Here is a 25,065-nt window from a genome sequence, read left to right as displayed (position 1 = left end):
GGGAAAAACAAATATTCGTTTAGGTGTGCTTTGATTGGTCGAGTTACTCATCTTTGAACGCTACAATTGGCTGATTTCAGACGTCTCGCGTGTCGAACCTGAACTTCCTTCTTCTTTCTGTCGTCATTTCCCAAATATCAAACGGAAACTGGCGAGCTCATGAAATAGAGGAAAACTGCGAGAGGTGATGGTTGGATGAATAAAGTATCCTCATAATCCAGCCAACAAACTGAGAAACTATTGTCAGTGGTTTGACTTCTGTATAGAGCTGTCGACGGGACTTTGCGATAATGTCTGCTCAGGCTCAAATGCGAGCTTTGCTCGACCAGCTGATGGGAACAGCGAGGGATGGTGAGTCGCCGTAACATGCTAACTGAGCTAGCGAGCTAGCCAAGATGGAGGCTCTGCTGAGGCTGGCTTGTGTTGCCGTGTGATGGACAGACCTGCATGAATGGATGTATCGCAGAGGGCTGCAAAATACAGTAATGTTAGATTCACGATATGTTTCGTATCCCGACATAATAATTTAATCTCAGTTTGCAAATTTTATATGTATTTTTTCTGGTTCTAATTTAATGTGTTTGTGTGTATTTATATATGTTAGCATTTAAGCTAGGCTAGCTTCTGGCCGCGTAATGTTAATTGTGAAGTTACGGAACTGTCACGCGCCATGACGCCAAACCTTGGATCACATCCAACTTATATATAAAAGGAATTAATTAATGATAAGTTTAAAATAATCAAGATAATAACTAAATGTATTCAAGTCAGTAAACTAAACTGACGCGTTTGGTGAAATTTGTAATTGGTCTGAACCTGAACGGTGATAAATAAGTTAGCGTGCTAGTTTTCTATTAATCTTGTCTTTATGTCTAACAATGTATTCATTTACTATAACATCAAAGTTTACAATAACATTTCTTTTTAAGGTACACATGTAATTGCCATAGCTAATAATAAACATTAAGAGTATTTGTGTACCCGTTAAATTTCTTAGAGCTATTTCATGCGGTGCTACGTTGTTTATTTGTGGATGATTTATTTCCTAACATTGAATATACCTTAATGGTCTAAATATTTTTGCGATTTTACTATAGTATAATATTAAATTTGGCGACTAAGAGTTTTAGGAGCATACACACACACACACAACGTTTAATAATAATAAAAATAGTAACATTTGTTACAATTTATTTCAAACAATTTAAAACCACTTATCATTAAGTGCGTTTATTAGAGAAAAGTTATTTCATCATTTACACAATTATAAATGTGTTGCTACAGATAATTTCAATGTAAATATATTTATTGGCTGAAACAAAGTTTTATTTGCATATGGAAGTGCCATTTTCAAGCCTTGCCTGTCTTTAAAAAAAAAAAAAAAAAAAAAAAGAAAAGAAGTTTTCTGCTCTTCTGCTTTACAAAAGTTTCCGACTATCTGTTGGAAAAAATCACAGCCCTGTTGATCATCTTTAAAAATGATCAATTTGGTCAGTGCAGACAGAGTGAACTTGTGTTGTGAGTTTGTGGGTGTATGTGTGATGACATTGATATAAAATTCTTCCCATACATTTGTTGCATACAAACTGAACAATTGTGGCCCCTTTATTTTATTCATTAAGGTTCAGTGTATCATTGCCAGCCTACATCAATCTGCAAAGGAGTTGCAGAAAAGCCTCATGTTCATCGAGCCGTGAGTCACACATAATTTTTAAAGCTGTTATGATTAATATCCCAACAATTTGTTTGCCTTCCGGAAGTTATTGCAGATTTCTATATAGATCTTTTGAAATCATACAAATACACAAAGTTGGTAATTCCTCAGTGGCACACAAACACACAGCTTGAGCTAATACGTTTACTCGCGTTGCATCCCAACAAGCAAGTCTCAGTTTATTACACGTATTCCAGTCCTTTACACATCTGTTTCTCAGAAGGCAGTCTTTTACAGTCCACAAAAAAAAAAAAATCATTTACAATCTGATTTTTGTATGACTCCCAACTTCTTACTACAGGTATGGGGAAGAAAACTGTTCCCATTTATACTTTTCTACAGCGGGTTTAAATTTCTGCAGCTGAGATCTTGAAGATGCAGAAGGGTACAGTATATGGTGCAGATCGCAGTGTGTATAAACTTTTTTTCCCCCTTGGATTTATTTGTTTTTTGTTTATTTAATGTCCATTCAGTGTTTCATGACTATAAATGGTTTGAATGAATCATTTGTATGAAACTTTTACACTTATGTCAATTGTCTTAATATTAGTCTACCATGCATAGTCAATTTTAATTTAATGCAAAGAAATAAGGTAGCTCTTCTGACACTAGTTAATTTACAGTCCCGTCTTTTAATTTTAAGTGTGCTGCACCCCTACTAGCACAGTCGTTTGATGGTCCATGTTGAAGAGTGGAAATTAAGCTTCATAAGTTAAACTGTGTTGAGGCTCTGATAGCTCCATGCTTTTTATTTTTCTTTTTATAATGAGGCTTGGGTAAGGTAAGCACAAAGGAACAAAGTACAATATACATGTAAATCTACATTTCATGTTGTTGACAGAATTGAACAAAGAAAAAGATCCAGTGGAGGCCCAGTTTCTTGTTTTGATATAAGACTTTATTTTAAGAATTAATGAAAACTCTAATAGAAACATTGGTTTTCATTCATTTTTATGGTTGTATCATTATTTAATCCAACAATGGTGACAAATATCTGCCAAATAGATACATTGCAATCATGTTAGTGAAACCACTGGATACCTCGCTCTGCTATCAAGTATGTGAGGTCTTTCTCACAGATGTTTTCTGGATTGTTTCAGGCGATGAGACACGGCAGAGGGTCAAATTCACTGATGAGCGAGTCTGCAAAAGTCATCTCCTCAACTGTTGTCCACATGATATCCTGTCTGGAACTGTAAGTGGGCCACTGCAAATGGTTAATGGGGTCTAATGTGTTGTGTTAAAAATTCAAAGCCATAACTCACTTCATTATTCACAAGATACTGAACTGTAACACTGGAAAGCAGAAAGACCAAATGTTACCACAAGCGGTGCAGAATGATTAATTTGTGTTATATTTTCTGCTGCTTTTATGGTAGCGTATGGATCTGGGGGAGTGCACAAAGATCCATGACCTGGCACTTCGGGCAGACTACGAAATTGCTTCCAAGGAGAGAGATCTTTTCTTTGAGCTTGATGTAAGTAACATTCTTCATTAAGACTTGATTTGTTTTGAAGAGTAAGCCACAAGGCAGGTACTTCTGCTCAAATAGTGGAGCTTTTTTGTATCTTCATGTCTGTTGGCAGTGTTTCAACTTATCTGCTTAGTGGTAAATTCAAGTCTTGTGGTGGTAATGCATTTTCTCACATCTAAAGGCGGTGGATCACCTAGAGTCTTTCATTGCTGACTGTGACCGAAGGACAGAACTAGCAAAGAAGCGCCTGGCTGAGACCCAAGAAGAGATCAGTGCTGAGGTTGCAGCAAAGGTAAATGACACAAAATTTACAGATTATATCTTTAGAGATTTTTTTTTTTTTATTTTAAATTTTCTTGAATGCAAGGTAACTGTTCTTATTAGTGAGTTTTTGTTGCTGCACATAACCTGATCTAAGGCATTGTTTTACCTTTATGTTAGGCAGAGAAAGTGCATGAGCTTAATGAGGAAATTGGAAAGCTCCTGGCCAAGGCTGAGCAACTTGGAGCCGAAGGCAACGTGGACGAGGCGCAGAAGGTTCTGCAGGAAGTGGAAAAAGTTCGCACCAGAAAAAAGGATGCAGAGGTAAGTAAGGAGTGCTTTGTAGGTACTTAATATGTAGTAGAATGGGGTTTGTTCCTTTTTTGTTAATACTTTTTATCTTTTAAGCTTTTTGTGTCTCTTTATGCATTTGAATAAACTTGGAACTTTCTCTAACTTCCCTTGTGCCCCTTCAGGAAGAATACAGAAACTCCATGCCAGCCTCCAGCTTTCAGCAACAGAAGCTCCGGGTGTGTGAGGTGTGCTCTGCTTATCTAGGTCTCCATGACAACGACCGCCGTTTGGCTGACCATTTTGGTGGGAAGCTTCATCTGGGATTCATCCAGATCCGAGAGAAACTGGACCAATTAAAGGTATACACAAGCCCGCAGCATCATCTTTGCAATGCACTCAGTTGCATTACAGAGAAGAAAACTTATGAGACTTTTTATAAGATTTTGTCAAACTTGTTCCAACGCTAATCATTTTGTTTTCTTTTTAACAATCAGAAAACTGTGGTTGACAAGCAAGAGAAGAGGAACCAGGAGCGCTTGAAGAGGCGAGAAGAGAGGGAGAAAGAGGAAAGGATGAGGAGAAGGTGAGTGCAGACATTTAAAATCTCTAAAGCATTTTATGTATTTTTGGTGTGCTTTTTAGTGTTTTAATCTCAAATTTTTCTTTTATGGTTTTCATAGAACCAGATCACGGAGCAGAGAGCATAAAAGGTAAAATCCTTTTACTGAGACGACTTCCTCTTTCTCTACTCCTCTTTCTCTTCCAATAAGATGGAAGATTGATTCTTGGTGTAAAGTGTTGTCTGGTTCTTTATTCAGGTCTCGTTCACGTGACCGCAGAAGGAGGCGCTCTCGCTCCTCATCACGAGACAGGCGCCGCTCTCGTTCCCGCTCCAGGGAGAGGAGGAGGCGACATCGCAGCCGATCTCGCTCACGCAGCAGAGGACATCGTCACAGCCATAGCCACGAGCAGAGCTCAAGACACAAGTAAAAATACAAACACAACATAACTCATACTTTCCTCTGAGCTGAACTGAGTCAAACTTCTAAGAATCTGTTCTGATTTGATTTCAAAAACACTGTAAATGATTTCAGGAAACAAACCATCCTGATTGGGGTTGAGTCTTATCTGTTTAGACCGTGAAAAACACTGAAAGTTGTTTGGCATGATGATTATTCTAGCTACAACTTCTAGATGAGTATCTACATGCAGAATGCTGATAAGCACCTGCATCATTGACCATATCGGTGAGATAAGTTACTATGAGATATGTTATATTTGAATTCTAGTTCACTTGCTCAGAAAGTCTGGTACAACTGAGCGTGAATGTGCAAACAAAATCAAAATAGCGAACTCTGCTCCACTTATAAATGTACGTCTCAGTCTGCTTACAGTAAACCAAATACAGAAATCCCTACAAAGCAGAGGAAATTATGGGTATTACATAGAGCATTATGGATGTACACAATTAAAACGTGTGTGTGGGACGATAGTTTGCAGAAATTGCTCGCAGTCAGACATGAAAGAATGAAGAAAAAGTTCTGGTAGAAATATGGTCCATCCAACATCGCTATGACCTGAAGCAGCTTGATGGTTTTCTTGCGGTGGAAACAAAAGTTGTCCTTTTATTAGCCAAGAGATGAGCAACTTTCCATCATCCTCTCCTTTAGCAATTCTGTATGCAGCGCTTGGTTTGCTCAAAGAAGCGCAGTATGAAAGAATGTTGCACCCCCCTAGGTGTAGAGTCCAGCACACTATTAGGTGTGAAGGCAACAAGCTGCATAGCAGTACTGTTTTGAGATATTATCTGAATCTGTTAAGTGGTTCGTTACGCCGTGAGTTTGTAATGTGGTTTGTTTTCACAGGTCGTCCAGGGATCGAGAGCGCTCATCAAGAGACCGGTCAAGGGAGCGAGACAGGAGGGATGGAATGAATGGCAGGTCGGACTCCCGCCGAGCAGATGACAGGGACATGGGTGACTTCTAAAGACCAAACCCGATGACACACCACCTCCTCTTGTCTCTGTTTGTCCACTTATAACTTAATGTTATACACAGTCCTTGCCTTGATTCTTCGGTTTTCCCACTTTCTTCCTTATTTTTGCTTCGTTAATGTAGCCAACCCACATGACAGAATTATTATACATTGTCATTTTTCTAGCATTCAAATATGAGACTGCCTCTGGATTTTAGAGCCGATTGATAATTATTGGAGAGTTAATGTAATTTGGTGGCCATTTTTATGCAATCCACCCCTTTGTCTTGTTTACAACTTGACCATAAAGTCAAATTGAGAAAAGCAGACACAAATAGTGCTTTTCTGTTACATGGCACTGTATGGTACTGTACTACTCAACTCGCTTGTTTTGATCTTCCATTGCATGTAACTGTCTAAAAAAAAATTTTTATTTTTTTTTTGGCGCTACCTCAGCTGAGGGTCAAAGCAGGCCAAGGCAATACCATATGGTTTCACAGAAACACTGCTGCATCCTGATTGGTCAGAGAAGATCATTGTCAGGCAGACCATTAACAACACATTATGGATATCTTGTTTCTACACACAGATCATATTGTGTTTGTTACTAGTGAACACAGGAATGTGTTCATTAGCCATGAGAATGGATATACTTTAACTAAAAGCCTGTTTAGTGAGTCCTCTTTATTCCCCAGTTAAACGTTGCTTTAGATGAAAGTACCTGCTTAATCATTGTGATAAGTCAAACACACACAAACAGAGCAAAGATATCTCTAGTCTCTGTCACCCTACATGCAGATGCAGTGGAAAAACAGCCACCATTAAGGTTGCCTCTAACAGACACCAACACATGAAACAGCTGTGCTGAATCAAACTGTATTGTATCATACCATGTAATAGAAAAATGCCAAAAGTGTTACAAGACTGGAGCATAAAATGTAACTGATCCATAGTCATTCATGTGAAACTGATGGTCTTTTGGAATAAAATGTAAATATGTTTTGGCCTACAGATTGTTGCTGTCTGAAAAGCCTTGCCCTATATCAAGTAGTTATTTTTCCCCTCTCTCCGTCTGACGTTTTCCTGTTGCTGTGTCATGGGTAACGTGCATTTCTTGAATGTCTCTCCACATAAATGTTTCCCATTACTTTATTTCTGGAAAGCCCGCTTAAAGTTTCAAATTGAAACCATAAAGGTTTTTAAATTTCTAGTATTAGTATTTGACTTGCATCCCCACTCTTTATGGTTTTTTTTGTTGTTTGTATTAATTAGACAGGTTTTATTTCATGCTACTGGTAGTCAAGATTGTGAGTTTGGCCAGTTTCAGTAAAGGTTTGACTTGAATTATATTGGTGGCAAGTTTGTTTTATAAGTTTAAGTCTTCATATCTTTTTATTCAACATGAAACTAAATGGTATTTTCAGAATTGTTGGCAGGTGAAGCAGTAAGTTCAGAAACAAGACATTGGAAATATAGTGCTATAACTGCACGACAAAGTCAAGCTGTTAAATTTTGGCCCAATGTGGAAAGATTACTTTTGATTAGACATAATCAAATGCAAACAGGTTTTAATGAATGCACTGCTTTACCTAATGTGGAGTTATGTTTATGTTCTGCTGGAAATCTTTCTTTAAAATTTCAATTAAAGAAAAAAATGTCTTCTGACTTTCTTCCAAAGGTTGTTGGTCATAATTCAATCATTAGTGTTTTCCACATAGATAAATACATGTTATTTATGTTCGTCCTCAACTAGAAAGAAGGAATGAGGAGAAAATAAAAACAGAAAAATTATTACAATTGGGGAACTCACAATAAAATATTTAATTTGTACAGCACCTGTTTACATAAAAACAAATTTCATATTGACATTTGTGATAACTTGTGATGGCACACTGCTCTTCAAAGGCTTAGTATTAGTCAAGTCACGTTTTCTGGCACTTTAAAACAATTCAACAGTCCAGTGGCAGCTCGTAGCAGAGGCACATAATCCATCATCTTCATGGTGTAGATTCAGCTGTTTATAATGTGCTGCTCTCCAGTTTCAGATCAACCTTCATTTTCTGCTTCTCCATAACTGCTTCCAACTCTGTGGCCTTTTTGGCATCCTGAAATAAGCAGAAGCAGATTCAGAGGAAGGACAGGGTTGAATAAAAATGGGGCATGATAATATAAAACATTTGCTGGGTAAAAACAGGATGTTATGCAAATTTAAGCAGTCAAATAATTCACAAAATCCACTTTGCTTGGAGCAAATTAGGTGTTTGCTTATTAGCCCCGAGTTTCTGAAACTTTGCTGATTTGTAAATATGGTTTTCTTATCAGGAAGGCGTCTGTGGCAGGACAATCAGCCTTTAACTGTGACAAGTGCAAATAATACATCTAAATGCAATTAAAATGCACCCAAGGTAAAAAAAAAAAAAAAGATTTCTGTGTATAGACATAGACATTTAGTACATAAATGCTTTGTGAAACAGCTCTGGTTCTGTGGTTTACCTCTAGCAGTGCTTTCTGCACCGTGAGCTGACTGTACACTCTGGCACCCTCATCTGGAATCACAGATCGTAGCTCTTCCTTTTTGAGCGAGAACAGCTGTGCACCTGTGAGCACACCCAAACATTTCACCGTCCTAGTGAGGAAAAAAAAAGTATTCCACAGTCAATTTTCAGGTACTGAGGAAAACATTATGCTCTTTGTAAATAAATAAGCGTACAGCATGTAAACACTGCATTTAATCTGGTCTGTAGTCTGACATTGCTTTGCAACTCACGGTTCACTGAAGCCCTTCCCCTTGAGCCACTCAGCCACTTCTTCTGGAGGAGAGTAGTCGTCCAACTTGATGGACGTCTCGGAGGAGCGAGGTATGACGAGAGGTTTGTGCAGACTGGCCTTTCCATTGGTCAACCTCTGAAGCAGCTCGTCATTCACCATCATGACTGAAAGGCAGAGATAAATGTGACAAAAATTCTTGTGTCACACAAAACTGAAGAAGACTTTTAAAAAAAAGGTGCCTCATTAACCAGACCTGCTTTATTTGCTTGTTCCACTGAGAGATTTCTCCAGAAAGAAATGTTTTACTGAGCTTTTGTTCTTGCAGAATCTCAGTTTTGGACTTGAGAATCATAAACAAGCCAGCTCGATCATCCACGAGTTAAAGATAACATGACAAACGGAAAGATGATCAAAGGTAACCGAAGAAAATGTCAAATTAAACATCAGACAACTAAAGATATTTTTCCTTTTTTTAAAAAAAACAAAAAACGGTATGAAACCAGTGTGGTCCGTGGTGTTATAACACCTGTTTGAAACCAAAACATGCAGTTTGGTACCTTTATCTGTTTCCTCTGCAGCTGGCACATGTTGGTTGAATGCTGGTAAGCCACGAAGATGAGTGTGTGGTGATTGGTTGGGGGTGTGGGGCATAGCCGGAGGGCTGGGTGGGACTGCTGCAAAAGTTTTGGCGAGGGGAGGAGGAGCTGGAGCCTGATGAGCAAAAAACCAAAAAAGCAACATGGAGGTTATTAACATAGAAGGCATCTGTGAAAGCCTGTCTTGAAGTGATTTCTGCATTTTTGTGTCTTACACTGGGAGGTTTGTTCGAGACGGGGCTCTCTATGTGAGCCTCTGGTTCCAGGATGTTGAAGGGTACAAAGCCAATCTGGTTGAACCGATTACGACACTTCCACCAGCGTTTGGATGATTCAATCACCTGTTGCATAACAGCATTGCCATCAAGGTGTATCAACAATATGAAACAGCTTTTTGAAACTGGTCAGAAAATCACAGATTGGTGATTCACCATTAACATCCCCGACTGCTAAATTTCAGATGAATTCACTTCATGATGTTACCTCAAGAATCTCTCCTTGCTGCACTGAAAGCTCAGTATTGTTTCTGGCTATGAAGCCATAACTGCAACTGTAAAGTCTCTCAGACTGTGGTGGGAATTTCTCCCTGTAACAGAACAAATCGGGTTTAAGCAGTCGAGGTGAGTGGCATTAACTGACTGAACCATATTAAAGATTACCTACATTTCATTGCTGGTGAGGGTGTCTGGAGGACCGAGACGCAACTGCTGCTGCTTTACATAAACAAAACAAGAAGAAAGAACTTAAAAATACTTTTAAAAAAAATAGCAGCTAAATGGATAAAACATTCACATTCTTCAGTCAGATTGTGCATTGCGGGCCCACTTTGACAAGTGAGGTATCAGAAGAAAACCAACTTAAACAGGAAGAAAAGCCACACAAAGTAAGCCACAGTGTTTGGATGTTGTAAATAAAAAAGATCAGTAAGTTCGGTACAGAAAAATAAAAAAATAAAAAAAAAATCACTACTGTGTTGTTCATTTCCAGATTCAGGTTTTGAGCACACACACACAATGGAAATAGCTCTGAGCAATGTCTTACGCAGGTATTTCATACCTCTTGTTTTACTCGGAGGGCTTCATATTTGTGCTGTGACTCGACCGGATCCTCCCAAACCTGCCCATCCGCACTCACAGCTTCCGGCTTCCAGCCATCCAAGAACACAGGAGTGTATGGAGCTACAGGTCCTCTGAGCTGAGAACTGAGAACATGGAGCGAATCACTGCCTCCTTCCTTGTTGCAGTTGAAGTTTGGAGCAATGCAACAAAAACAAAGCTATAATAACAAAGCTTCACCCAGTGATATCTACAAATGTACCTTAATCACACTTTGTTGTTTTAAATGCATATATATCATGAATGACCAAAGTAAAACTGTCTTGCAAAGTGTGAAAAGTATTTATAATTCCTTCCCTAGTAATTTTATCTTTTTTATCTTGGTGAGGGAGAAACCGCGTTTCCATTCTTCCATGGGACCGGTGCAAATAATAAAAGTCTTTTGAATCTTAAATAATGCTGTTGACCAAGATTAAACAGGTTTCATTTGTTTTTGATTGTTAGCACTAACAGAGGCAGCGTCCAGTTGGGGCCCAGTGATGTCCACAGCTTCCTCTCCTCCTCATCCAGGTTGTCCTGCAGCAGACTGACGGCTGAGTTGGTCAAGGCGGGGCTGGACACCGCGGCTGCAAAAGCTGGTCCCCCCGTCGTTTTCACCATCTAAAACACACCCAGATCACAAACATCTATGCTCAGCAATTTTGATATTCAAAAACTAAAAAGCACACAGAGGAAAAAGTGACACGTATTTGACATGAGCAGCTACATGTTTCCACTCAGGTTTGTCACCAATAACAAACCCACACACACACCTATTTACGCTCTTGTTTCTTTCAAGTTAGGACACAAATCATCAGCAGCGACAACCTAAAATTACATGTATGACATCATTGAAACTTATTTGTAAAGTAGTGAAATTTAATGAATTGAGACTACTTGGGAAAAAAACTTTGGCATATCATGCTCTAAATATGATCGCTCTGATGATGATCGCTTTTCAACAGGTGCTGTTTTTAAACACCAAAATGGGAACGAAAAGTTTTTATTTCCTTCAGATATCGGCTGTAATTTGAAGCAGCAGCCAGATGACAAAGTTTCCTTTCCATCTGAAAGAATGCTGCAGAAATTCAAACCAAATGTTTGAGTAGTCGGCACAAAGAACTCTGTCTGCATTCAAATACCGCTGCAAAAAATCTAGATCAAACAAAAGCTGTATTTGATCACAAGTTTGAACTCTGTGTCGGGCTTCTCTGTGTAAACACCAGATAAACTTGTAGTTTCTGACAACATTACACTAAACTACACTAAAGGTTTTCCGTTATTTTGACATGACACACACTTATGATTTTTTCACCTGTATTTTCAGTTGTACCTCAAAAACACTGTCCGCACTCTCTCACCCAAAGGGTTAATGGGTTGGGTTAATGGTCAGGTCAAAGGTCAGCACATTTTTCGACATTTCCATCAAAGCAATGCCACAACACGTTCTTGTCATAATCAGAGCTGTAGTTGTGCCAACAAAGCATTAACATGTGTGTGTGTGTGACTTTCCTTTTTGCTAGGTGTCACATTTCCATGACAAAACAATGGTCTCCATGACTTCATGGAACCCGGCGCCTGTGTCCAAATGTCCTGTTCAAAAATCTGTCCCTGACTATCAGACATGTGGATACTGTATTTATTTTAAGATGTTGCTTTAACAACAACAGCTTGTGTTTGCAGCAACAACAGGTGCTGAGGTAGAGCGTGTAACTGACTCACCATATCCAGGGGTTTGAACACGTGGTGTACGAGCTCCTCTGCTGAAGGACTGGTGATGGTTGATTTCAGATGAGCCTAAAACAGAAAATGAACAAAGAGATTTAACAACACGGGGAGCTGAATAAATAAAATAAAATAAAATAAAATAACAAATGAAAATTAAAATTAAAATTAAAATTAAAATTAAAATTAAAATTAAAATTAAAATTAAAATTAAAATTAAAATTAAAAAAATAAAAAATTAAATTAAATTAAATTAAATTAGAAGAAAATAAAATAAAATTTAATTAAATTAGAAGAAAATAAAATTAAATCAAAACTAATAAAACAAAATAAAGAAAAATAAAATAAAATGAGAAAGTTGACTGGATACACACCAAGAGGCTGAAGCAATATTTGAATTTCTGGAAGATATCAATGAATTCTCCCTCTGGTGGAGGACGGGCCTTTGCAGTCAGTAAATCATCTGTTGTTCAGCAATTCAGATCAACAAAATAGTTACAGTTGGTTACTGTAGCTGTACTATGACAATTTGGAGGATATTTCCATTTTTTTTACCTTCTGAACTTTGCTTTTTACTTTTCTTTTTCTTCTTCTTTCTCTGGTTCAGCACTGATGCAGCCTCCGCAGCCTGCTGCAGCTTGGCCATGAAGTTCTCGATGTCATCAAAACAGTGATTGAGGATCCCCTAAAGGAAAAACAAACCAGTTTTTCTTTGCTGTTAAGATGTGAAATGCAGGAAACCAAAAAAAGACACAAATGTGATGAGAATATGTACCACTTCTCTCTCTGCTCGCAGGAAAGAGATGTCGGGCCCACCGTGCAATCCGTTTGCTGCTGTAAAGGAAAGCACAGGATTCAGTTCATCCATTTTCATTCATGGTTCTCCTCTTACTTGGATTTGAAATTCCTGTCCTGCTTTTTGACCCTGAAAGCCAACACCCTACCCCTAGAAACGCAACCTCTCAAAGCCATTTCTGTATTCCTCAGAGCTTTTCATTTTTTACCTTAAATACCCATCACCGAGTCTCGCCTTCATAAACCTTTCACAGCATACAAGTGTTTTGCTTACCTCTGGGTCCAGGGTAAGGTGGTGGTTTAGCTGGAGGGGCATTTGGAGCATGTGGGACTGGGGGGGTTGGTATCTCAAAAGGGTCAAGCATCTCTTCTCCACTCTGAGGAAGCCTGCAACACAAGATTAGAGTTTGAACACACATCATGTTTTTATGGACAACAGGTTCACCGTGAAAACAGACTTCTTGTTTTTGTCGTTGCAAGCAAGCACTGTCACCAGAAACACCCTTTAGGGAGAGTTTAGGAAGCAAAACACACACGTAAAAACATATTTGATTGTTCAGATTGATCCATCTTCATCCTCTTTGATCAGTTAATTAAGGCAAACTAATGCTGTCGCTATTAAACGAAGCCCCACACCATTAATCCATTGTGAAATACAGAAAAAAGTATGACCCTCCTTTCATACAGCTGTAATTTTTAGCACAAATAAGTGCTTTACATTAATAAGTCTGGTGCAAAACTGTTCTGAATGCAAATGACAGGGATGTGGATCACTTAGGGTCACCCTTCTTTCTAAATCACCCTGCTCATGTTCTCACATACCACAAAGTGCCGACTAAATCATGTTGCTATTTTTAACAAATCAGCACCTGGATTCAAAAGTCTAACTCTTCTCGGTCTTACCAGATGACTCTGCCGTTAGTGCGTCCTTAAAAGACAAAGTTTTCAAAGCAGGTAATCCATTCAGTCCCTGAAACTGCACACTAATGTGGTCATCACACCGCCGTTCTCTCTGCTTTCTGTCACAATGGCCTTGTTATCTCTGTCACACCTTCTTAAGTTATGTGGAAACCGGTAAAACGAGTCTCTGGCTCTCAGCTGTTTACACTGTCCTCCCAGTGTTTCTCCGTCCCAGGTGGAATCGTTACAAAAGGCCACTTTGACTCAGTGAAAAATGAGACATGGCAGTAAAAGGAATAAAATACAAAAACATTTAATGGAATAGTCCACCGTCTGTTATTATGTGGAAGTCCATTAATATCTTTCCATATAATATGGATACAAACAGTGAGAGACATTAAAATGGGCACATCAGACCAGTGGTTTTCTTTTTTTTTTTTTAACCACAGCTCATTGTGCTCTTTTACAGCTCATGACCATGTCCTTTACTGTACCTGGGGGCACCGGGCACCTTCCTGCTTCGGGTGGAGGAAGCCGAAACCACATGTCTTATGTCAGCACAGATTTGCTCTGCCTGTAAAATAAGTGGCATCACTTGTAAAACTTGAAGCAGCAAAACTACACAAACTGACTCACCCAGTCAGCCATGACGCACTGAGGAGTTTCTTGGGCACTCACCCCCACAGTTTCACAGCTGAAGAAGAGAATGTCCGGCTTCTTCTGATCAAAATTCTGGCAGACTAATAGCAGCAGAGATGGGAAGTGTTTCTCTGTGTTAATGGCCTCACAGCGGTGGATGTTTTTGAAATTGTAGTTCTCCACCTCATCCTGCATGGCATTATGAATGCAAATATGAGTATTATTTATTAGCTGAGGGCTTTTTAAATGCATTTAACATTGTTTTCCTTTTCTAAATGGTGTTTTATAGCTTTGTGTGCAAGTACAAGGTCAGCAAAGTTATGAAGCTTAAAGAGCAAAGTGGAACCTAAATTTAAAAAAAAAAAATCCAATAAGATCTATTTGAAAACCTTTTTTTTTCTTTGTTGCTCATTGACATCATTATGACACAATATTTGCATAAAGCTGTCTGTGTGGGCAGTATAGCATGCCTCAGTTAACAATGGGGGAGCTGCCATAAAAGTTCGACCAATTACATTAAGCTGAAACTTTCAGATAACAAACCATTAAAGATAAAGAAACTAAATCAGGCTTTTGTAAACAGAAAGTGTCAAAAGATACAGCAGAAATGTGACACTGAAGAAAAAAAAAGGAGTGTAAACTCCTTCAGCCGGTCTCTTCACTAAAAGGGAAAAAAAATGACGAGGTTGTGAACAAACATAAAATAGACTGTTTAACCTCTAGCCACCTCCAGGCTCTGCTCTCACCTCACTTTGTATGTCTCTGAGGTGAATGGCTTCTCTTCCAACATCTAGGAACATCCGCTGACTCCATATCTTTTTTTGTTCTACCAGAAAGGAAAGACGAGACATGGCTTCCTCTACACCCTGTACACCACCATCCTGGAGTGAAAACGTCAGAAGATGCTGCACATGATGAGGACAAATGAAACGAAGAGGTATTAAGGGGAAAAAAATACCACAAAACATTAATCTCTTTGTTAAAGGGTTAATTAAGACAAGCATGTGACAGGTAAGACTCACATCAACAAGATGTCTCGTGACTGTTGTCATTGTGTGGGCTCTCTGTCAGCTGCTTCTGATGCCAGGAGAGGAAATGAAGTTTTTCTATGAAGATAAAGCTAGAAAGCAAGACCAGGACATGAATCAAATCATTTTTGCTGATGTTTCTCTTAACCTGAAACAGGTTTTTATTAAAATCTGCCCTCCCCCTATATTTAGTGTCAGCCTGTTTTATACTGCGAGTGCATGAGCTGCCCAACCAGTTCTGGCTACAGTACATACAGTCTCGCTGTTACATCGCTTTGCTCTTCAGTGACCATCCATACTGGACTCACCTGTACCATAAAGAGAAAGCATGAAGCATACTTATTGTTCTTCCAGAGGGGTTTCAATATTACGCTTTAGCACTCATATACATTGGATTTAACAGTCTGTGCTCAACTATTTGTTGGCATTGTTCACCTACGTGATGCAATGTCTCAAAATAGACGACTGTGACAATGCAGATACAGGAATATCCTGTTATCTAGATATATTTTGGTCTGACAAATGGTGACAAGAATTATGATTGAGTCTGACATTCAAAGAGCAGCAGCTGTACAGCAAACAGTTCCTCAGTAGAAATGTAAATAGAGAGGCAACATATCAAACAATCAAACATAACATCTTCCAGTTCTGTCTGTAATAAGATTAACTTTTCTTTTAGACCAGTTCGCTGTCAAAAATCATCTGTGTGAAACCCCCAAACAACCACACAAATAAGTAACTTGAAAAACTAAATGAACTCACCAAGGCTGAAAGTCTTCCACTCCTTTCCCTCGAATCTGATACCAAAACCTGCTGAGTCTCAATGTGATGGCAGGTGTATCATGCTCCTCTTGAAACTTATAACGAAGAAAAGGTGTGCCACCCTGTTCAGTATGGCCCAGCCCACAATCCACCTCTTTAAGAGACAGAAATATTTACTCTGCTTTTTACTCTTAGCCAACGCACACTTCCACATATATTTATTTTGCAGGTGTGCACATCTCACAAGACCTGATATAGTTAATTTTTTGCATGGAATTTATGATAATTAATATTCACATGGTGGCAGATTCAAGGAATGTTGATATTTTTAAGTTAGTCAGTTTACAATATCCCTCAAGGAATAAAAAAGTACTTTTAATTCTATTTAAATGAATTAAATTGTAAGATACACAACCTAAGTATTATTATTATTATTATTATTATTATTATTATTAATAAGTATAATTGTACCAGCTCTTCTGTTAAGGGTTTTTTACATTACAGTATGATTGTGATACTTCAGCATTTTATATAAACTAATATAATTGTGCTGTGGCATTAGCAAGTCCAGTGTTAAAAATGGTCAAAAGTAAGAAAAAGAAAGAGTTTTCTCCTGCGTGCAACTCTGGTGGGAGGAGTCAGGCAAACCTGGCTTACAGTTGACTTTGCTTTGAGGACATTAGAACAACTTTTTCAAGAAGGTCTACCGTTTAATAACACAAGGTATTTAACATTTCTTACTGACTTAATGACGCTACTTGAAATTGACATACGATTACGTATAACTGTACTTTCTGAGCTGGGAGTCACAGGAGTGTTTTATTTATCTCCAGGACAAGCATACGTGGCAAAAAAGTGCGCGTGTGCGTTTGTTTGTTCAAAAATAGTTTGTGTCACGAAATGAATATAGTATCCAAATGTTTCAAAGCACAGTGTCAGACTCTGTTATTGCATCAGTTTTTTCTTTTTCTGAGTATTTTTCTAAAAGATAAAAAGACTAAAAGAATAGTATCATTTTACTAGTTTAATTTCTGAAACTACCAGGGAATTTTTTCCTCTGTCCATTCAATTGAAACTTTTCATTTATTTATGTGGTATCTGATATGGTATTGGCTCACTTAGAAAACGGATCTAACCAATTATTTACCGCAAAGGTGCGCGTTTCTTCTGCATCATACATCATAGCTTATTTACGTGCATGTCATAACCACTAAAACAAAATGTCACCACATCTATCAAGTGAGCTTTTATTCTCAATGAAATGACCATCAGACAGAGTGACGATAATAATACACTTAACATAAATAAGTCATTTAACTGTAATGTTATTTGGTTATAATGAAAAAGAACGACACATAATACATATAAGACAGTTTTTCATTCTAACATATAGGCAGTAGTTTCAAATATATACGGAGTTGTAAATAAGTAATGGTTTTTATGTATAATGTTTGGTTTTCATCTGCTGGAGGATGCAGCCCTTAAAATGACCAAGGTACTTATGTTAATACAGACCGTGAACGCAGCATAGTGGCGTGCTAGCTACGTAGTGACGTTGCATTACGTAGAAGAGGCAGGGACAAGACTCGCTTCCGATTCTGTCCTAACCACAGAAACACGCGGGTAGTTAGATTTTATCCCCATTGAAAATGTCTTTCTTTTAACGAACTAACTATAAACAAGTAGCAGAATTGTTACATTTCACTGGGGAAAATAAGAAGCAAAGAAATAACACGCGGCACGATTCACATCATTGTGGGAACAGCAGCAACACGTGCTCAGATCAAAGATCTACGACGTTTTGGACATTTTTCAACTCTGAAATATTTTCACTGTTACCTCTCGCTTAACGACGTTTTTGTGGTCAGGTAGGTTTTTTTTTTTTTAAAATTATTAATGTGTCTCATTTCCTAAAAATCCTCCTCATATATTGTTTCTAAAGATGATTCAGGTATTCGGAGGATGCTCCACGTTGTATCAGCGGTTTCCCCACATGGTCGACTCTTACCGGCGACTGAATTTAAGTGACGAAAAATACAACAGAGGATACTTGTTGGATTTATTGAATCTCTAATCAGGGATTATCTAAACCCTGAGCTACAGTGACAACGCTCAGACTAATTCACCATCTGGCTGGAAAGCTAGCTTTCTTTTTCAGTCACAGTTAATTTAAACAAATAAATCCATCAACTCCTTTGGACAAATCATGATTTAATTGATACGTAAACGCCTCATACAGCTTTTTATTACAACCATAGCTATTTTAAAGTTAAACTGAAGATTAAAGGGAGAAAAGGCGGTGTGTATTGCAGGGTTTTTACGGAATATATTTCTGAAATTGGTCTCGGAGTGGCTCAGTAATGACTGCTTTCTGCACTGAAGGATCATAATTACAATGTATTTAGGCCTTTTAGCATGTCACACACAACTGCGACCTCTTTTTTTTTTTATTTTATTATTATTCTTTATTGCACAGATGGAAAAGCAGCCTCTGCCAACTGATGATGACAAGACAGAAGGTGTTGATTTGGAGGTTGATGCCTACACTGGAGGCGAGAGGCAGCAGGGCTCCTCTGAGCCTGCTGCGCGAGCTGGGTGGAACAGCAAAATAGAGTATTTTTTGGCTCAAGTGGGATTCAGTGTGGGACTCGGCAATGTCTGGAGGTTTCCATATCTGTGCCATCAGAACGGAGGAGGTTCGTACATCTATTACTCCTGGCAGTAAACGATGGGTGCTGCAGAACTGTAATGTGCAAGAAACCAAATGCAGTTGTTGTGAGTGAAGTGATGCCTTTGGTGGTCTTTGTAGTCATCACCGGACAGCTATGTAATGAAAGAGACACTGTTGCTATTGTACTTAATCATGCATGCAGATGCATTATCTGCCAACTATAATGCCTGCTTATGAAACCATAGAGTGGCAGCTCTGAATGTCTGTTTTTTCTTTTTTTTCTTTTTTTTTTTTTTTTTGTTAACTGAGTGTGGGTCCTCTCTTCTCAGGAGCATTTCTCCTGCTGTATGTGCTGCTAATGCTGATTGTGGGCATTCCCTTGTTCTTCCTGGAGCTGGCAGCTGGTCAGGCGATCCGGCAGGGCAGCATCGGAGTGTGGAAATACATCTCTCCAAGGCTTGCAGGCATTGGATACTCCAGCTGTGTGGTAAAACTGCATGTTTAAACTCCTACCCCAGATCATGTTTATTATGCTTCGTACGCGATCGTGTTTTCTCAGAGTCCTGTAGCTCACTTCTGCTTCAAACATTGTGTTTGAGATGCGCTAACAGAAAGGACACGTGTTCGGGTTAGTGAGAAGTGCTACCTTTATCAGTCTGATAAAACTACTCTGACACTGAGCATTGATGTAATGAAGTGGAAAGGATGTTTTTCTGCCTGCAAGCAAGACTTGCTCGGCAGTTTTGAAACTACACGCACATGCATACTTTTTGTCTTGAACTCTTTTAACCTAAAGCTAAATGCATAACCCCTTTGTAATCTGTCCACAGGTGTGTTTCTTTGTGGCTCTCTACTACAACGTGATCCTTGCATGGAGTCTTTTCTATCTTGGGAACTCATTTCAGTATCCTTTACCCTGGGAGGAGTGTCCAAAACAGGGAAATGTAACAGGTAAACACACATCGTTATGGTCCAAGTCAAATAAAACATGAGCAGCATTAATCTGTCAGTGTGTGAGCTGTGTGTCTCACATTAAGGTTGTGATTAATTAATGTTTACTCCTTTTTATACCAGTAAAAGAATGTGAAAAGAGCTCCCCAACATCATATTTTTGGTTCCGCAAAGCTTTGGATATTACAGACTCAATTGATGAGGTGGGCTCTTTTAACCCTTACATCGTCTGCTGTCTGCTGGCCGCCTGGACCATTGTGTGCCTGGGAATGTTCAAGGGAATCAAGTCCTCTGTCAAGGTAACTGTCCAATGAAACGAGCAACTATCTGTTTGATGTGATAATGAACCTTAAATCTTTTCTGGTGAGCTTAATTGGACTTTTTCCTGAACATTTTAATGCACGTGAACAACTGTTCAGTGCTTCGGTACCTATTTCAGAACATGTTCTCTAAGTGTTCAGACAATATATAAACCATTAAATGTTCTGATTCAACCACAGCTTGTATTTAAACACTCTGGTTCATCATGGTGTTCACACATAGATGTCATCAGACCAAGACGACACCTAACTTGTCATATAATTCAGACTTATTTAATTTACAATTAACACCTCTTAGAGACTTTCTGTAGAGTTTGTTCTAGCTAAGCATGTATCAGTTGTTATAACAGCATTATAACATGAATGCTGGAGTTGGAGATTTTTGTATTTATTTTTGATGTATTTTTACATTTGAACTTGTGCTATTGTGGGGGTTCTGGGGAGAAAACTTTTACAAGTGTTATAATGATGATAATAATATTAATAATAATAATAATAATAATAATAATAAATTAAAACAGTCTTAATTACAAAATGTCATGCATTGTTTTTCAAACACCGACTTACTGACAACGTTTCATAGAGTTGGTCAGTCGGGTCAAATCCGCGTCATGTGTCGGGCTTGTGTTTCAGGGTTACTGTACATAACAGAATGTGTGGAATGTGCGGCTTAGGCGTTGACCCATATTCAGTCTAAAACCACACAATATGCTTCTGATTTATGTAATTTCTTCCCCACATTTTTTCTGACACCGTGTTGTTTTTCCCAAACACATGATGTGTTTTTGTGTCAGGGATTCTCTGTAAAGCTTTAAACACCACAATGAGCAGAAAAGCAAGAAGACAAATGGTGGCAAGGTGCCACAATATGAAGTCCACAGCAGCTGGAGATTAATAAGCTCCTTCATATGCAGACACGCGCTGAAATGCTAGTAAAATACCTTATAACATTACAAAGGAATGATAGTTTTTATGACTGTGATGTGAAGCATTTTGGAAAGGTAATATTTGTCTTCTCCTACCAAACTGGGCCAAATGTGCAAATGTTTGCACTATTACCAACAAAGAGTTTAGATTTACTTTTGAACCTGATCATTTTTTTCTCCAAGTAAAAATCATAAACAAGTAATTTGAGGACAGGCGTGTCGGAGAACAGTCTGCTAACAAAAACTGAACTTTTAGTTATTGTTTGGACAATATGAAATGCTTAAATATTGGGTTTAACTTGGGGAGATTTGTGCCATTTAACACAGAGTGTCTGTTTTCACAGGTGATGTATTTCTCCTCCATCTTCCCTTATGTGGTGCTGATCTGCTTCTTGATCCGAGGTCTTATGCTGGACGGAGCCTGGGAGGGAATCACCTATATGTTTTATCCCAAGGTATCCGCTGATTAAATATCTGATGGATTAAGGAAAGGGGGAGCAGATGTGAATATTTACCTGATGCCTTTATTCTTCTCACTCCGCATTTATAGATAGAAATCTGGGCAGATGTGCAGGTGTGGCGGCAGGCAGCCACGCAGGTGTTTTTTGCGTTGGGCCTCGGCTTTGGGTCCATCATCGCCTACTCCTCCTACAATCCTAAGAACAACAACTGCCACCGTGATGCCTTCACTGTCTCCTTCATAAACTTCCTCACGTCTGTGCTCGCCACCCTGGTTGTGTTTGCTGTGCTCGGCTTCCGAGCCAAAAACAAGGCCATTAAATGTGTAGCCAGGTATGTTCAGAAATAAGACAAGTCTGTGGTTTTGTCTCAGATTGTTTATTGTCAACACAAGGACCATTTGAATTTATATTTCTGACTTTTCATTTGTTTTTCTGTCTTTTAGTAACCTTAGGAAGTTTTCAGAGTACCACAATGGTCTAGTGATCGAAAGCCAAATGCCAAACTTCAACTACTCTGATCCCGATTCTGTGGATCTGCAGCACTACACCGCCTGGTTCAAACAGTATGGAAGTCAGGTCCCTGGCAATTTAACAGAGTGCAACCTAGAAGAAGAGATGCAGAAGGTGAGAAACGAAGATGTGTGGCCCAATTCCCCTGATTTCCCTTTAATTATTATATATGGAATTTACCTGGGTCGATAAAGCGGGCCGTCCTGTTGCAGTTTCCCTCCGCCAAATGGCGTGTTTTTCATTTGATTTTCTTTACATTTCTCTTGCTGTTCAGGGTGTCGAAGGCACAGGTCTGGCTTTCATTGCCTTCACAGAGGCCATGTCACTCCTACCTGGAAGCCCCTTCTGGTCTGCACTCTTCTTCCTCATGCTGCTCAACCTGGGACTCAGCACCATGTTTGGAACGATGGAGGGGATCCTCGCCCCCCTCACTGACTGCTTTAAAACACTCGCAAGAAACAAGACCAAGCTCACAAGTAAGTACCAGTTTTTTCCTCTTAGGATGGTGATGTTTTATATACTAGTATTGGAATAAACTAAACTACGTACGTTGTTCCACCTGAGGGCATTACAAGAGTATAGTTTAAGGTCACTGCTCTTCTTGCTGATGAAGCGAAGAACCATATCCATGACATCTTATTGCAGATGCACCTGTTGTTTATTTATTCCAGGCAAGCTTGTTGGTGTAGGATTGTGTGTTCTGTGTGTTGTACTTTATCGTGTCCGTCCTGTTTTTTTAGTTTTCAGCTGCATCTTAGGCTTTCTGATTGGCCTGCTTTTCACCCAACGCTGCGGGAACTACTTTGTGACGATGTTCGATGATTACTCCGCCACCCTGCCTCTCATAATCGTGGTCGTTTTTGAAACTTTCAGCGTGTCTTGGCTTTATGGAGCAGATAGGTGAGGCTGCTTTCTTCACTGCTGATATCTGATGCTTTCTAGTCATTATTGTCCGGTTTGTACACTGACAAGTCCCACTCAGCAGTATGTGTAATGCCCCCCTCCCCAGATTCCTCGACGACATAGAGGCAATGCTGGGCTGGCGTCCCACTGTCATTTACAAGTACCTGTGGAAATACGTTTGCCTGCTGGCTATGCTGGGACTGCTGGGAGCCACCACTATCCGCATGTTCATCAAACGACCCACTTACATGGCCTGGAACCAAGAAACGGTACGAGGAGTCGGCAAAAACACACCCATGTTTTTAATTCTGATGAATCAGCTGTCAGATGCAATGCTTCAGTGGTGCATTTATGTTTTTACATGTTGCTCAGTATTCTTAGCAATCTATTAGTTCAGTCACATGACGTGTGTTATCTGGTGTTTCTGCACTTATGCAGAAAAACAATACAATTGAACAAGTTGATTCTTGTTCTGTCTCCACTTCGCTTCTCTGCATGAAGGAATTTACACAACAAATAAGGAATCCATTTCATTTTAAATTTCAGGCTTCTGACGGTCATTTGCCGTACCCTGGTTGGGCTCTGGCTGTCCTGGCGTTACTGATCATCATGGCCATGCTGCCGGTCCCTGTCGGTTTGATCCACTCTGTTCTGCTGGACCGGAGAAAGCCAACTTCCAGAGATACAGAGAATGGTCAGTACAGTATAGTTAACACGGATGAAACTCCAATGACAGACATGTCTGAGCTGGATCATAGAAACGGGTTTGCTGCTTCTGTTTCCTGAATGCTGGACCCCAATCAGTGAAACTTGACCTCGAATGGGTACTAAACAATTTAAAGGAGCCATTTTTGAAGAAATAGCACGTGTCTGGGACAAGTATCTTTATTTTAATGTTTAAAAGATCTTTTTTTCTTTTTAAAAAAAAAAAAAAAAAAAATCAATGTCTTTTTATTTTTCGCTATTTCCTGGTAAAAAATAAAAAGACAAGTTTATAAAAGAACTGTGGAACAATTAATTTATTACTGTATGGAAACTCAAAGTGGGATTTATTACAGTTTTTAGCCACCTGCCACATGTTGAACAACATCTGTATTTCATCATATGTCATAAACACAATGTTACTTTGTGTTTTCATGTCACATGTCCTTTTATTTAATATGTACTTTATCACTTTTTAGACATCTTTTTAAAGGGGAACATTTACTGCAGTGCATGTATTGTTACAGCATTAAACAGGCGTATTTCATTTTCTGTTCTGCTGTAGAGCCCACCCATGATCCCAGCGATGGGCTTCTAGGTTCATGTAAACGTTATAGAACTGAACTTTAAAGCTTGTTTACATTAGCGGTAGCTGCGTGGAGGGCCAGTGAAAAACGAGAAAGTTGTGTTTTTAATCACTGAATCAATCAAAGCTAGAAATGAGTATAATCTATCCCCTTTAAGATATTCAGAAATACGCTTTGTTTAAAAAGCTTAAAAACATTTGATTTCCTGAAAAAGTAAAAAAAAAGGCCACTAAATTATTTTATTTATCAGCTTGTAAAGAAAAACAAGTGGAAAAAAATATTTAAGGTTAAACTTATTGTTGTAAATGACTGATGCTGATGTTGGACTTGGGGTTTTTGTTCATATTAGCACACATTGCTTGATATCAGAGAAAAAGCATGAATGTGTTGCATTAGATTTTAAAAGCTTGCATCGGAAGAGATCTGTGTTTGTTCTTTTGTCAGACTTTTGGCTTTTAAAACTTTCTGTTGAAGACAGACTCGCACTTCATCACTGCCAAAGATCTCTGAATGTTTTCTAAGGAACACTCATGTCTGTCGCTTTCTGAAAATGTGATTTTTGGACCAGTACAGTAAATGTTTACCAGGACTGTTACATTAGTCAGTCTAGCTACATGTGAGGATATCAAGCTGCTCTACAAGCTAAAGGATTATTGCTACTTTCAACACAAATGTAATCGGTGTTCACTGCTGGAAATCCACAGGTTCAGACTCTGCGTTGTGTCGTTCATTTGAACATGAGCAGGTGTAGCTGCAGTTTATTCTAAACATGTGGGTTTCTTTTTTCACTTTCTGAAATAATATCTGAGTAACTTTGTTGTTTTAGTCCTGATTGACAAAATGGTGCTTTGTAGGGAAAAGTCAGCCTTACAGATGGATGTAGCGCACACATACACAAAGATGTTGAGACAGTATGTTAATTTAAGTGACAACCTGGTAAAACCACCAAGATAAACTTTTTATTTCAATGTAGAAATGTATATAGCAAATTTAAAAAGTTGTGATCAA

General features: G+C 38.8%; 3 protein-coding genes across 8 annotated transcripts; 2 read left to right on the top strand and 1 right to left on the bottom strand.

Annotated features, from left to right (window-relative positions):
• Positions 1–148: 148 nt before the first annotated feature.
• On the top strand, positions 149–7,385 carry luc7l (LUC7-like). Of its 4 annotated transcripts, XM_079260791.1 has the most exons (11): positions 208–351; positions 1,623–1,693; positions 2,815–2,909; positions 3,094–3,192; positions 3,371–3,481; positions 3,631–3,774; positions 3,927–4,103; positions 4,239–4,327; positions 4,425–4,454; positions 4,563–4,730; positions 5,610–7,385. In XM_079260791.1, exons 4-11 carry the CDS (start codon positions 3,097–3,099, stop codon positions 5,728–5,730), a joined length of 936 nt encoding a protein of 311 aa, XP_079116917.1. In that variant the 5' UTR covers positions 208–351; positions 1,623–1,693; positions 2,815–2,909; positions 3,094–3,096; the 3' UTR covers positions 5,731–7,385. The 4 variants fall into 4 exon arrangements, with proteins under 4 accessions (XP_079116916.1, XP_079116915.1, XP_079116914.1 ...); XM_079260790.1 differs by lacking the exon at positions 1,623–1,693 and having other exon boundaries at positions 149–351; XM_079260789.1 differs by having other exon boundaries at positions 162–351; positions 1,623–2,909.
• Positions 7,386–7,515: 130 nt separating this feature from the next.
• eps8l1b (EPS8 signaling adaptor L1b) lies at positions 7,516–16,050 on the bottom strand. Of its 3 annotated transcripts, none has more exons than XM_079261244.1 (19): positions 16,027–16,050; positions 15,259–15,356; positions 14,983–15,141; positions 14,276–14,425; positions 14,092–14,171; positions 12,972–13,084; positions 12,678–12,736; positions 12,458–12,587; positions 12,277–12,365; positions 11,900–11,974; positions 10,650–10,798; positions 10,140–10,284; positions 9,747–9,793; positions 9,567–9,669; positions 9,299–9,424; positions 9,045–9,198; positions 8,486–8,651; positions 8,212–8,344; positions 7,516–7,823 (listed from the first exon to the last, which is right to left on the bottom strand). In XM_079261244.1, exons 2-19 carry the CDS (start codon positions 15,286–15,288, stop codon positions 7,737–7,739), a joined length of 1,995 nt encoding a protein of 664 aa, XP_079117370.1. In that variant the 5' UTR covers positions 15,289–15,356; positions 16,027–16,050; the 3' UTR covers positions 7,516–7,736. The 3 variants fall into 3 exon arrangements, with proteins under 3 accessions (XP_079117370.1, XP_079117369.1, XP_079117371.1); XM_079261243.1 differs by having other exon boundaries at positions 9,747–9,796; positions 16,027–16,049; XM_079261245.1 differs by lacking the exons at positions 14,092–14,171; positions 14,276–14,425; positions 14,983–15,141; positions 15,259–15,356; positions 16,027–16,050 and adding an exon at positions 13,601–13,622 and having other exon boundaries at positions 9,747–9,796.
• Positions 16,051–16,726: 676 nt separating this feature from the next.
• Positions 16,727–23,832, top strand: LOC306771964 (sodium-dependent neutral amino acid transporter B(0)AT2-like). Its single transcript, XM_079261333.1, has 12 exons — positions 16,727–16,749; positions 18,503–18,722; positions 19,027–19,184; positions 19,528–19,648; positions 19,772–19,947; positions 21,239–21,349; positions 21,445–21,686; positions 21,799–21,979; positions 22,140–22,341; positions 22,606–22,765; positions 22,875–23,037; positions 23,315–23,832. The coding sequence occupies exons 2-12, from the start codon at positions 18,503–18,505 to the stop codon at positions 23,552–23,554; spliced, it is 1,974 nt and encodes a 657-aa protein (XP_079117459.1). The 5' UTR covers positions 16,727–16,749; the 3' UTR covers positions 23,555–23,832.
• Positions 23,833–25,065: the final 1,233 nt, after the last annotated feature.

This window comes from Telmatherina bonti (assembly GCF_933228915.1).
Source record: "Telmatherina bonti genome assembly, chromosome: 21".
In the NCBI taxonomy this organism is placed as follows: Eukaryota; Metazoa; Chordata; class Actinopteri; order Atheriniformes; family Telmatherinidae; genus Telmatherina; species Telmatherina bonti.
This window is presented reverse-complemented; position numbering and strand designations above follow the sequence as displayed.

Bases quoted from the DNA above. Each gene is read 5' to 3' on its own strand.
- luc7l (XM_079260789.1), top strand. From the start codon at position 2,733: ATGTTAGTGAAACCACTGGATACCTCGCTCTGCTATCAAGTATGTGAG. The intron at 3,193-3,370 runs GTAAGTAACATT...TCACATCTAAAG, and splicing joins ATCTTTTCTTTGAGCTTGAT to GCGGTGGATCACCTAGAGTC. The intron at 4,731-5,609 runs GTAAAAATACAA...TTGTTTTCACAG, and splicing joins GAGCAGAGCTCAAGACACAA to GTCGTCCAGGGATCGAGAGC.
- eps8l1b (XM_079261243.1), bottom strand. From the start codon at position 15,288: ATGACAACAGTCACGAGACATCTTGTTGAT. The intron at 15,142-15,258 runs GTGAGTCTTACC...CATCATGTGCAG, and splicing joins TCACGAGACATCTTGTTGAT to CATCTTCTGACGTTTTCACT. The intron at 14,426-14,982 runs GTGAGAGCAGAG...AATGCCATGCAG, and splicing joins TCAGAGACATACAAAGTGAG to GATGAGGTGGAGAACTACAA.
- LOC306771964 (XM_079261333.1), top strand. From the start codon at position 18,503: ATGGAAAAGCAGCCTCTGCCAACTGATGATGACAAGACAGAAGGTGTT. The intron at 19,948-21,238 runs GTAACTGTCCAA...CTGTTTTCACAG, and splicing joins GAATCAAGTCCTCTGTCAAG to GTGATGTATTTCTCCTCCAT. The intron at 21,687-21,798 runs GTATGTTCAGAA...TCTGTCTTTTAG, and splicing joins GCCATTAAATGTGTAGCCAG to TAACCTTAGGAAGTTTTCAG.